General features: G+C 25.6%; 1 protein-coding gene across 3 annotated transcripts; it reads right to left on the reverse strand.

Annotated features, from left to right (window-relative positions):
- Positions 1–1,305: 1,305 nt before the first annotated feature.
- Positions 1,306–10,489, reverse strand: LOC113857414 (probable disease resistance protein At5g63020). Of its 3 annotated transcripts, none has more exons than XM_027489272.1 (3): positions 10,106–10,469; positions 6,694–7,128; positions 1,306–4,068 (listed from the first exon to the last, which is right to left on the reverse strand). In XM_027489272.1, exons 2-3 carry the CDS (start codon positions 6,931–6,933, stop codon positions 1,651–1,653), a joined length of 2,658 nt encoding a protein of 885 aa, XP_027345073.1. In that variant the 5' UTR covers positions 6,934–7,128; positions 10,106–10,469; the 3' UTR covers positions 1,306–1,650. The 3 variants fall into 3 exon arrangements, with proteins under 3 accessions (XP_027345073.1, XP_027345074.1, XP_027345075.1); XM_027489273.1 differs by having other exon boundaries at positions 6,694–7,041; positions 10,106–10,464; XM_027489274.1 differs by having other exon boundaries at positions 1,421–4,068; positions 6,694–7,035; positions 10,106–10,489.
- Between the last annotated feature and the right edge of the window lie 2,206 nt (positions 10,490–12,695).

Consider the following 12,695-nt stretch of genomic DNA (forward strand, 5'->3'; position numbering starts at 1 on the left):
GCAATAAAAGTATTTTTTAAAATAAAATTTAATATAAAAGTGCAAATAGAAAACAAGTGGGTGCAAAAAGCAAATCACTTTCTTTTTAAGTGGGAAATCCAGCTCTCAAGTATCACAAATCAAGTTCATGAGAAAAAAAAAGTTCACAAGAAAAGCCTAACTTAATAATATAAAAGTTTAAATATATTGTTAATCCTTGTAAATGTGATTAAATTTAATTTCAGTCCTCGAATTATTTTTGCATATTTTAATTTTCATAAATTATAAAATTTTTAACAATATTTGTATCATTACTTAATAATGAAATAATATGTATTTAGATATGTTATGTCAATAATCGGATGACATGTGTGAGCGATAAGTCTACATCTATAATACATTATCAATATGCAGTGAGATAAACTATTTTTAAAAATTTTAGAATTTGTATCAATCAACCATTTTTCTTGGAAGATTAAAAAAATAAATTTAATAATCTTTATAATGACTAAAAATATATATTACCTTTATCAAAAACTTATTTGTTTTATTCACCATATAATAGAATTTTACAATTTTAATTAAAGTATTTTTAAGATTTAATAAATATATTCAGTGAGTGTAATTATTATTTTAAATCTTAACCATATACTTATATATGAATGTTAAAATTAAAAGTTAGTAGTTATATGACTATTTAAAACTCATGTAATTTTTATTTAAATTTGATCATTTAATAAAATTTAACTACTTCTATTTATTGTTCTTATTCTTACAATAATAAAATGTCATCACTTAAATACATCCGATGAACATAATCTTTATTTAATGATTATGAGAATTTAAATATAAAAAAGTTATGTACAATTTATATTTAATTTTAATTTAATTATACAAAATTATTTTTCTCAAAATTTATTCTCACTTAATATGACGTTGTTCTTATTTATATTAATTGATGCTAACCAGTATTGATATAGATTAAATAAGAAGTAGAAGATTATTTTCTTTTTAAACTAGAGCATATTATTTGTTGTATTTGCACAAATATAAGCTTGTGTAATTAACCTTCAGGTTTTCAATAAGGAGGGGGAAAACTTTATTTTATTTTCTTTTTAAATTGGATGTTATTCATTCGAAAATTGCTGGTAGTTTCAGTTAGCAAATTATTTGTCATTTTTGCTGTTTTAACTGATTTGTTTACGCTCTTGTTTCTCAATTCTGTTCATTTAGGAACTCATTTTTTTAATAATAATTTGTTATACGTTATGGTCTTAAGTAATGATATTTTATTAATCAAATTTTATGTTCCCATAATGAAAATAGAGGAATATAAAAGTCATGCATTTCAGTACTTTTTTTTTTTAAATAAAGACTAATGACATCACTTATAAGTTACAAATAAAGAATATTAAATATAAAGAGCATGATGAAGACATAGCAACATAGCAATCTTATAAACATTGAACATAAAAAAATAAAATATAAATCTCACTTCTCTCCCAGACAATCTAATCTCAAGAAGAAAAAAATGTGTTTTCTTTCAATAAAAAAGAGAGATAACGAAGAACCAAGAAATCATGAGAAAATCTCCCACCAAACAGCTTTTGATATAACTGAAAATCATTAGAAGCGTTAGTAACAAAGAAATCGACATAGTATCTGGCACTCTCAGAATCGACGTTTTGATTGGAATTGGTCTTTAAGAGCTCTGTCTTCCCACTCTAAATTGTTCCACCACTCATCTTCTCCATAGATTGCAATCAATGTGTCCTTGGCAGAGTTGGAATTCAAAGGAAGCTTCCTCAGCTTTCGGCAATGATTTACAGAGATGAATTTTAGGAAAGGAAAAGCCAATGCTCTCTTGTAAATGCTCTCTAGCTTCGGCAGGCCATAAAGGCGAAGATGTGTAAGATTTGAAAATATATGACTATCAGCCTCCTCTCTATCCGCCCCACCATCTTCCTTCACCACTTCTTCAATGGAATCACAATGCCAAACATTAAGATACTCAAGAAGCGGAGCATACCTCAGCCATGTCAAATGAGTTATTGATTTGCATTTACCAACAGTCACCCTTCCAAGGTTGTGAAGAGGGCATGGGCCAGAGATGGACGAACCTTCCACTATATTAATTCGGTAGAAACGCAGATATTCTAGATTCTTCATTGCCGACAAAGATTCAAATATCGACGCCATTTCAACTTGGTCCTCGATTCCATTAAGATAATATAATGTTGAGCAATTCCGCAATTTGGTGGAGTGAAGTAGTTTATGAATGCCAGCTAAGGTTGATAACTCGATCCACAGTTCCTCCAACTTCGGTAAGGACTCCAACTTCTCTAAGAATGTTTTCTCTTCCTCAAAGTATTCAAGTTTCCGATAATATACAAATCTAAACACTCTCAATCGCACCAAACTTTCTATCACTTCCAAAGGAATTATTTGAAGATCAAATTCAACATCTTCCATGAGCAAGACCCTTAAATTTTCCAAATTCTTCAGCTCAATTGGAAACCTTTCTTGTATGCTTGTCCTTGACAGATCAAGGAATTCCAAGTTGTTTAACTTGCCAATTTCCGAGGGAAGATGCTTAATTCGGATTCTTGACAGATCCAAGACTTTCAGTTTCGACATAAATTGGAGATTTGAATACTGATTAATGTTTTTCCTTATACATAAAGTGATGAGATTTGGACACAATGGCACTCGCCAACTTTCTCCAGCATTTATAATTGAAATCCTCTCTACAGCATTTAATCTTTCAACATTCGTTTCTGATTTTATTGCTAATGCTTCTCCATCAACAATGACTCTGTCTTTATTTACATCTTGATCACGGAATAACCATAATGCCATATCTCTGATCACATCATGCATCTTAATGGAAGGTGAGTCATAAAAATCATCTTCAACAACGCCCTCCAACAGACATGAAAGCTTTAGTTTTTCAACAATAGATTTTCCTTGCACATGCATGTCATATATACTCTTCTTTGTCTTATCTTTATCAAGAAATCCCTCTCCTATCCATCGATAAACAAGATCATCAACTTTAATTTCAAAATCTTCTGGATATAATGCACAGTATAAGGAGCACTTTCGGTGTGTTTCGTCTGGGAGTTTGTCGTAACTGAACTTGAGAACACCAAACACTTTCTCTTCCAAAACGGGACCTACCCAACAAGAACTCCTTAGATCACTTGTGGCCTGCCTCCATGCTTCAACACTTCTCACTCCAGCCATGGCACTTCCCACTGTAATAAGTGCTAATGGCAATCCTCCACATTCTTTAGCCATCTCCCGTGCTAGCTTTTCAATTTCTCCATGACACTTCCATGTGTCTTCACCTACTTTTTTACAAAACAAATTAAATGCTTCTTGCTCTGATAGACATTCCACCTTGAGTTTCTTCTCAGCTTGCATTTTAGCACACACATCCTCAAACCGTGTGGTGAACAATACTTTTGATTGGTTATTAGTTTCCTTCGGAAGTGGCACTCCCACCATTTCTAGTTCCAAACTTTTCCACAGATCGTCTACCATGAATACAAATTTCTTTTGCTTCAGGACTTGATAAATCCTTGCCACTTTTTGATCTTGACTACTTCTGTTCCAAAAGTTGTCATCAATCTGTAACCTGTTTCGAATATCATTCATAATCCTATTGATATCACAATCTCTAGAAACTACGACCCACAACACTACATCAAAGTGGAGGTTCCGTTTTCCAAATTCATTATGAATTCTTTTCATAAGAGTGGTTTTTCCCGCTCCACCCATTCCATACAAACCAATGATGCCTATATTTTCATCTTCAATACTATTCCAAACTTGATTGAGCATCAAATCCAAGCCCACAGTCTCAACAGAGGGCATTTCATCGACTGGCTTAGGTGGTAGTTTATAAGCAATATGGACGCTACCAAAATGTTCCCCTCTAGTCAACAGTTCATTCACATATTTGAGCATATGAACGATTCTTTTTCCAGACTTGTATCTTAACACACAATTCTTTGGGCAACAACCACTCAGACATTTATTATTGGAAATTTTTTGATGAACTCTATTAATTTCCGTCATTTCCTCCTGCAAGAACATGCGGATAAGCGTGAATCATGATTAATATATTTTTTAAAAAAATTATTTATTGTTTTATTTGCCTTTTAATCTCTAACACAATTATTGAGAGATTTAAATCTCTTTATCTATCCATCGCCAACGTATAATGTGTTGATTACATTTTATAATTTAAAGCATTTACTCATTTTTCTAACAACATCGTAATATTTTAAAAACAATCTTTACACATTTTCGAGGATTGAAATTGGCAAATCACACATAGACTTCTGTACTTGGTGAGTGTATAAAAAATTCTTAAATTATATGGACAAATCAAATAATGTGTTAATTGTTCTAATACAAAGAATTACTTTTGTTTACAAAAAAATAATATTTTTATTCTTAAAGGTTAAGGTTAATTTTGATATCGTTCTTTACTTTTTATTTAATTTAATATTCTTATATTTATTTTTTATCAATTTTTTTAAGGATATTAAATATCGTTGAAAAATAACTTTCAATTTAATTGAGAGTTTTTCTAAACATTATATTATAATTGATTTGTGGGCATCAAAAAATTTATGCATAAAATCCTAATTTTGGACTACCATTTTTTTTCTTCTTTCAATGATTATTAAAATTCTTCGAAAGATTCTTTCAGATGTTGAGTTATGATTAGTTAAAACTTTGTTGAATATATTAGTTAAAACAATGGATTGAATCAAATTATTTTATGAGCCATTTTGCTTCAAACAAAAATCTAATATAAAAAATTTGATGGGTCATCGTGACCTGGTTCATTATTCCATAAAGAAACTTAGTGTTTAACAAAATTTTAAAAAAAATTTAACATTTTTATAACAAAAAGAAATAGCTTACTACATAAATAAAAATTAGAGGACTGATTTAAATTAAAAAAATAAAGAATGAAAACTAAATTAACCTTAAACTTAAAGGGAAAAAAATACTATTTTTTTTCCTTATATATCTCTATTCTTTTAAAAGCTATAGCATATAAAAAGAAATCATATATTGAATATTAATTAGTGTCTCATATCCATTCTCAAATAAACTTTTAGTGGGAGGGTGTAAAGGTTAAGAGAAGCTAAGAAGAGAAGAGAGGGACCATGATGAGAGAAATAAGATGCAACAAAACAAAAGAAGAAGGAAAAAAAAAAAGAAATAGAGAATGGAGAGGACATTGAGAACTTGAAAGAGACCTAAAGAAATTGGAAGAAACTCAAATTTTGCTTAAGGAAAAGTAGATAGACAGCTTAGAGCGCTGGAAGAAGCTTGAAGAAGCAATAAAAGAATGCAGAAAACGAAGCATTGGTTGATAAAGAGAGATACAAATTAGAGTACATGACTATTCACAAATTTTATTTTATATTTTAGTTTATGAATTCAAAATGAATTAATTGCACCTTTTCTTTTCTTTTCAAAATTGTAGTTAAGTATATGTCCAACACGTTAAGTAATGTTTACTAATCTGGCTTAAATTGTATTAAAAATCCCAATTAATTAGATAATTTATTAAAAAATATTGATTTTTCTTTTTACTAATATAAAAATATTGATTTGATTTAACGTAAAAGTTCATAAGACATAAAAAGGTCAAGTGATTGTATTAAAAAATATACTCATTTAAAAAAAATAAATGAAATTTATAATATAAAGTAGTTAGATTTTTAGGAATTGATTATATTTAATAATGGTTTAAAATTTTATTGTAAGATCAACGTCTAACAAAGAGTTGTGAATTTAACTTTTTATATATTTGTTATAATGCCTTAGATTTTCCATAACCAAATTTTATTTTCTATCATTCTTTTTATAAGACACTATTAATTAAATTATATAAATTAATAAAAATAATTTAATTAATTTTTTGATTGTATAAAAATATTATATTTTTTTAAATATTATTGAACCTATCTTTACTATCAACATTTATTTTAACTGGTTCTAATTAATATTTTTATTAAATTTATTTACAAAAAAATAATAATAAATACTCCATAAAAATTATTAAATTGACTTATGATAAAAATCAGTAAAGTCTTCTAAATTTTGTCTTATAAAAAACTTAAAAGAAGTAATTTCAATTATTTGTTATTGTGGCATTCTTTTACTTAACAAATTTCTAAATTTTATCACTCTTAAAGTTTCACCTTGTCATTGAATACAATATGTTTAAGATAACAAATGTTTTCATCCCTCAATCTATTTATTTGAATTGAACAAAGTGGATGAATCTTGACTAATATTATAATTTTTTAACTGTTCATGCATATAATTTTTATCAATTGAATAATTATTTGTTAGCATTTCTATTGCTTAACTATTCAAATTTTAAATGTATACAGTTGTAACTTTATTGTTTATTTTTTATGAATTAAATTTTATGAAAACAGGCTGAAATGCATATGATTTTTCAAAATATATCTTTATTATTAAGCAAAGAAGAAATTTTTTTTCTCATACTCTGCTTTATTTTTGTTTCATTACTTTTTCTATTATTTACAAATAGTTGCAATTAGGTGAGAAGAAAAAGTAACCATAGAAGTGAATTTTTGAAAATAAGAAAAAGGGGTATTTAAAGTTTAATATGAAATGAAATGAGCAAAGAATTGAATGGACAAATGGACCTACCTCTTGAAGATGATGAATTGTTTGCAGCCAACCATTAACTTCATTTGTCCTTAGCCTCTCTGATGTGGCCTCAGCTTCATCTATTCTTATTTGAACGTCTCTGCTCAAGTTTTGAAGAGCATCAAACTTCATTTGCAGTGATGTTAGATTCTCCTCCATCTTGTAAACATATGCTGCATGGACTTTACCACAACGGAACAAACAAGTAGCAGCATCCCAAAGCGTTCCTACCAACTCCATCACTGTGATCTACTTCTTCAGATCATCAAGGCTTCAACCGTTGTCATTTATGCCTTCCATCTTTTCTCCAATACTTCCAGCCAAGTTGAAAATGGTGTTCAACTTTTGCTTAAAAGACAAAGACAGAGGTGGACTTGCTATTTAATTACTTTTTCTTTTCTCTCTCTCATCATTCAGAAATTGGATGCGGGTTGTCTTTTCCGGAGGGTCTATCGTTAGTAATTTTAGAAAATACAATGTCACTCTATTTCAAACTACCTAGTAGTATTAAGAAAATATAAAAATATACTTTTAATTCTTAAAAATATTACTAAATTCATTTTAATTCTTATATATTTAAAATTTTTAAATCATTCATCTAATTACTTTCATGTAGTATATATATATATATATATATATATATATATATATCACAACAATCACTTTATATGTCATTTAAAAATAGTTATGGACAAAAAAACATACTTATAATGCATTGATTATAATGATAATTTTTAAAAAATTTAAAATTTTACGACGATCAAAATAATAAAAAAAAATTATCACAATCATAGGAAATAAAAATATGTTTACATTAGAAAAAAATAAGTAGACAATCGAACCTTTAGAAATATGACAATAGATAAGATTTTGGTATAGAATATTGATATTCTCGTATTTTAAAGAAATTATCTGTATATTTTCTGTGTTTATTGGATAACGCCTTTAATTTTCATCCTCGTATATTATCTAAAATATTATTTCTCTTAATATTTTTTATAACCTAAAAAAATTAATTTAGCAATCAATTGACAACCAAAAATTGCAATCACCATGTCAATTGCTAAATTTCAATCAGTTACAAATTCAATCACAAAAATATAATTAATTTAATATTCACAAATTTGATCATTAACTGCAATTGACAAAGTAATAACTACAAATTTAGTCAATAAATTGTAACTATCGAATGAATCACAAAATTTGATCACTAAATGTTACAGATACGGTAGTCACAACTGTAATAACTAAATTTTACTAAAATCGATTAAAATTCAGTCTCTCACCACTATATTAAAATATTCATTTCAAAATTTATTTAACAAAACCTACTTATAATTTTTAAAAATAACATTTTAAGACCACGTTATTTGTAACGATTGAAGATATCTAACAAGCATTCAAGGGACTAAATTTCAGATGCCCAATATCATATAGATTCAGTAATTGTCCAAGTTGTCAATCATAGAAAGAAAAAAAAAACAGGTCACTGAGGTACACTGACCAACACTACAAGAGGTACACTGAGGTATAATCAAATGGGTTTCTTCATTTATATATAACAGTGTGTGGTTGATCCCTTGAATTGAGGATCCAATGCATGGTGGAAGCCACCTCATATATTGGTACTAAAGAGACTTCCACCGGGTGGCATCAATTCATTGAATAAAGGTTTTGATACCATCAAGCCAAATGGTTTTATTCCATTGCAAATAAGATAAACAAATGGTTTTGATATCATTCTTTACCTTTTATTTATTTAATATTCTTATATTTATTTTTTATCAAGTTATTTTTTTTTGTTTTAAAGATATTAAATATCGTTGAAAAATAACTTTAACTTTATTTAAGAGTTTATCTAAACATTATATTATAATTGATGTGTGGATATCAAAAACTTTATTCATAAAATCCTAATTTTGGACTACCATTTTTTTTTCTTTCAATGATTATTAAAATTCTTTGAAAGATTCTTTTAGATGTTGAGTTATAATTAGTTAAAAGTTTGTTGAATTTATTACTCAATAACGATGGATTGAATCAAATTATTTTATGAACTATTTTGCTTCAAACAAAAATCTCTATATTTTTTCAATGATTGATGTTTACCAATCTGGCTTATGTTGTATTAAAAATCTCATTTAATTAGATAATTTATTAAAAAAACATTGATTTTTCTTTTTACTAATAAAAAATATTGATTTAATTTATCGTAAAAGTTCATAAGACATAAAAAAGTCAAGTAATTATATTAAAAAAATATACTCATCTTAAAATAAATAAATAAATAAAATTTATAATATAAAATAGTTAGATTTTTAGGAATTGATTATATTTAATAATGGTTTGAAATTTTATTGTAATATCAACGTCTAATAAAGAGTTGTCAATTCAACTTTTTATATATTTGTTACAATGTCTTAGATTTTCCATAACCAACGATAAATTTATATAATAAATAATAATCAAATTTTATTTTCTATCATTATCTTTATAAGACACTATTAATTAAATTATATAAATTAATAAAAATAATTTAATTAATTTCTTGATTGTATAAAAATATTATAAATTTAAGTTTTTTTACATATTATTGAACCTATCCCTATTATTAACATTTATTTTAATTGGTTCTAATTAATATTTTTTTAATTTTATTTAAAAAAAAATAATAAATACTTCATAAAATTATTAAATTGACTTATGATAAAAATCAGTAAAGTCTTCTAAATTTTGTCTTATAAAGAACTAAAAGAAGTAATTTCAATTATTTATTATTGTGGCATTTTTTTACTTAATAAAGTTCTAAATTTCATCACTCTCAAAGTTTTACCTTGTCATTGAATACAATATCCTTATGATAACAAATGTTTTCACTCCTCAATCTATTTATTTGAATTGAACGAAGAAGATGAATCTTCACTGATATTATAATTTTTTAACTGTTCATGCATATAATTTTTATCAATTGAATAATATTTTGTTATCATTTCTGTTGTTTAGCTATTCAAATTTTAAATGTACACAATTGTAACTTTATTATTTATTTTTTATGAATTAAATTTTATGAAAATAGGCTGAAAATGCATATTATTATTCAAAATATATCTTTATTATTAAGCAAAGAAGAATTATTTTTTTTCTCATACTCTCTCTGCTTTATTTTTGTTTCATTACTTTTTCTATTATTTCAATTACTGTAACATGTTAAAATAAAATATATATAGTTAATTTGTATTTATCTAAAAATTAACAATATTATATAAATTGTTTCGATGTTACAAAAACAGTTGCAATTAGATGAGTAAAAAAAGTAACCATAGAAGTGAATTTTTGAAAATAAGAAAAAGGAGTATTTAAAGTTTAATATGAAATGAAATGAGCAAAGAAGTGAATGGACAAATGGATATACCTCTTGGAGATGATGAATTCCTTGCAGCCAACCCTTTACTTCATTTGTCCTTAGCCTCTCTGATGTGGCCTCGGCTTCATCTATTCTTATTTGAACGTCTCTGCTCATGTTTTGAAGAGCATCACACTTTGTTTGCAGTGATGTTAGATTCTCCTTCATCTTGTAAACATATGCTGAATGGACTTTACCACAACGAAACAAACAAGTAACAGCATCCCGAAGAAGCGTTCCTACCAACTCCATCACTGTGATCTACTTCTTCAGATTATCAAGGCTTCAACCGTTGTCATTTATGCCTTCCATCTTTCTCCAATACTTGCAGCCAAGTTGAGAGTGGTGTTCAACTTTTGCTTTAAGGACAGACGAAGACTTGAAGGTGGACTTGCTATTTAATAACTTTTCTTTTCTCTCTCTTATCATTGGGAAATTGGATGCCAGTTGTCTTTGGAGGAGGGTCTATTGTTGAGGATACAATGCATGGTGGAAGGCACCTCATATATTGGTATTTGGTAGTGTTGGGACGTGGCTTGCACGCAACTAACCGTCCATGATCCTATAAGTGGAAATTGATGCAGGTATAACCCATTATCGACTGAATTAGCTAATAAGCGTTATTGAAATATTATAATTTTTAAATTTTAAATAATAATATATGATAAAAAATATTCATGTAAATTTAAAAAAATTTATATTTAATATAAAATTTTAGATAAATTACCTCTAATAAATAAAATAATAATAAATTATAATTCGTTAGAGGCAAGTTAAATAAAAAATTTATATCAAAGTGTAAAATTTTTTTACACTCACTTATAATATGTTATTAATATTTTTAATAATTTTTTAATCAACATTCCTAGAGTATTGTTTAATAAAATTTATTAAATTGTGTAGAAAAAATATATTAAATTGTGAGAGTACGAAGAATATAGAAAGATATAACATTATTGGTATCAGCAAGCTCAATGGTGTTATTCCATAGCAAATAACATAAATAAATTTTGATAATAATGTAAAGGGTGTTTACATAAGTCTCAACGGAATGCACTAACGTTGGTGCTCTTAAAAAATATAAGTGCAAGGATTGCCGAAGAAAAGTTCAACTACTAAGTTAGCACATTGATTTAAGCTAACAGGTTAACATACATAATTAGCATAACCCTTTTATTTTAATCCCTTTGTTTGAATTTCTATGCTCATACCTTCAAGCAATCGAAAAACCATGCACATCACATCGCTGTCTTAATTTCATGAATTTTATCATTATGCTCAATAAAAAAAAAGTATAATTTTTTTAATGCCTTTCACTTAAAATAGTTGAATAATTTAGGAACCACATTCTCAATTTTACAAAATTTATATGATATTTTAAGTTCAATACAATAACATATATTCCATTTTTATTACGGAATAACTCTTGATTTACTTTCTAAAATTTTCCTTTATATTACAAGTATGAATCTTACTATTGGATTAAAATATTTTGTGAGTCATTATTTTTTTTGATAAGTTGTGCATTTTTTTCAATATTAAGTGTCCCATTTTAATATGGTATGTTTATTAAAATTATTTTTATTTCTTAAGATAAATTAATTTTTAATATTTGTTGCAATAATATTTTTTCTTAATTTGAATTTAATTTTTAATTATGACATACCATATTAATAAATGTGAGTCTTAATTTAAATATATTTTTTAATTTTAAAACTTTATCTCTAATTTATTTTATATAAAAATAATTTATAAAATAAAATTTATTTATTAACATAAATTTTATTATTATTTTTTCTTAATTTTTTAAAATTGTTTTAAATATAATTTTTAAAAAAATTAAAAACCAAAATAAAAATAAATTTAATATCAAAGAAAATTTAGTTCCATTTTATTAGAATATTGTAGAAAAAATAAATATTAAAAATATTTTCTTAAATAACTTTATTCAACTGAGTTAGTCAACAACTCTAATTTAGATAAAAATAATAGATAAACAGAACAGAATAAGAAGGTTAGAAAATGGATGTCTAAATTTGGATGTAAAAGTGAAGAAGTAAAGTTGTAATTAGCACAACGACATGAAAGGTGAAGAGATTTGATTGGAACAAGACAATATATATTCAATTAGATGGTTTATCTTATGTTATAAAATATTATTAATTAATTAATTGAATAATATTTTTTATTAACTTTTATAATATTATGAACACATTAAATTTTATAATTTTAAATTATTATATTTTATATTTTCTATCCTTTAAAATACATTTAAAAATAATAATAATATCATTTTGCTTTAGATATGTTTTGCCTTTCAAAATATATTATTATTTATTTTGATTCTTTTAAAATATTTTTTAAAATGTTATGTTTTTAAAATTATTGATTTTAATTTTTTTCACCTTCTAATTTTTATATAAAAAATAACGTAATAAAAATTAATACACAATAATATTTAAGTTAACTATGTTATCATTTAATAATAATTAACAATTAACTAAAAAAATTATAAAATAGTTTTACAAAAATTAAATTAAAATATTATACATTTTAAGATGTTAAAAATATATTTAAAGTTATTATTTATTGTAATTAT

Source organism: Abrus precatorius, unplaced genomic scaffold (assembly GCF_003935025.1).
Source record: "Abrus precatorius isolate BTA unplaced genomic scaffold, Abrus_2018 Scaffold2, whole genome shotgun sequence".
NCBI classification, from domain to species: Eukaryota; Viridiplantae; Streptophyta; class Magnoliopsida; order Fabales; family Fabaceae; genus Abrus; species Abrus precatorius.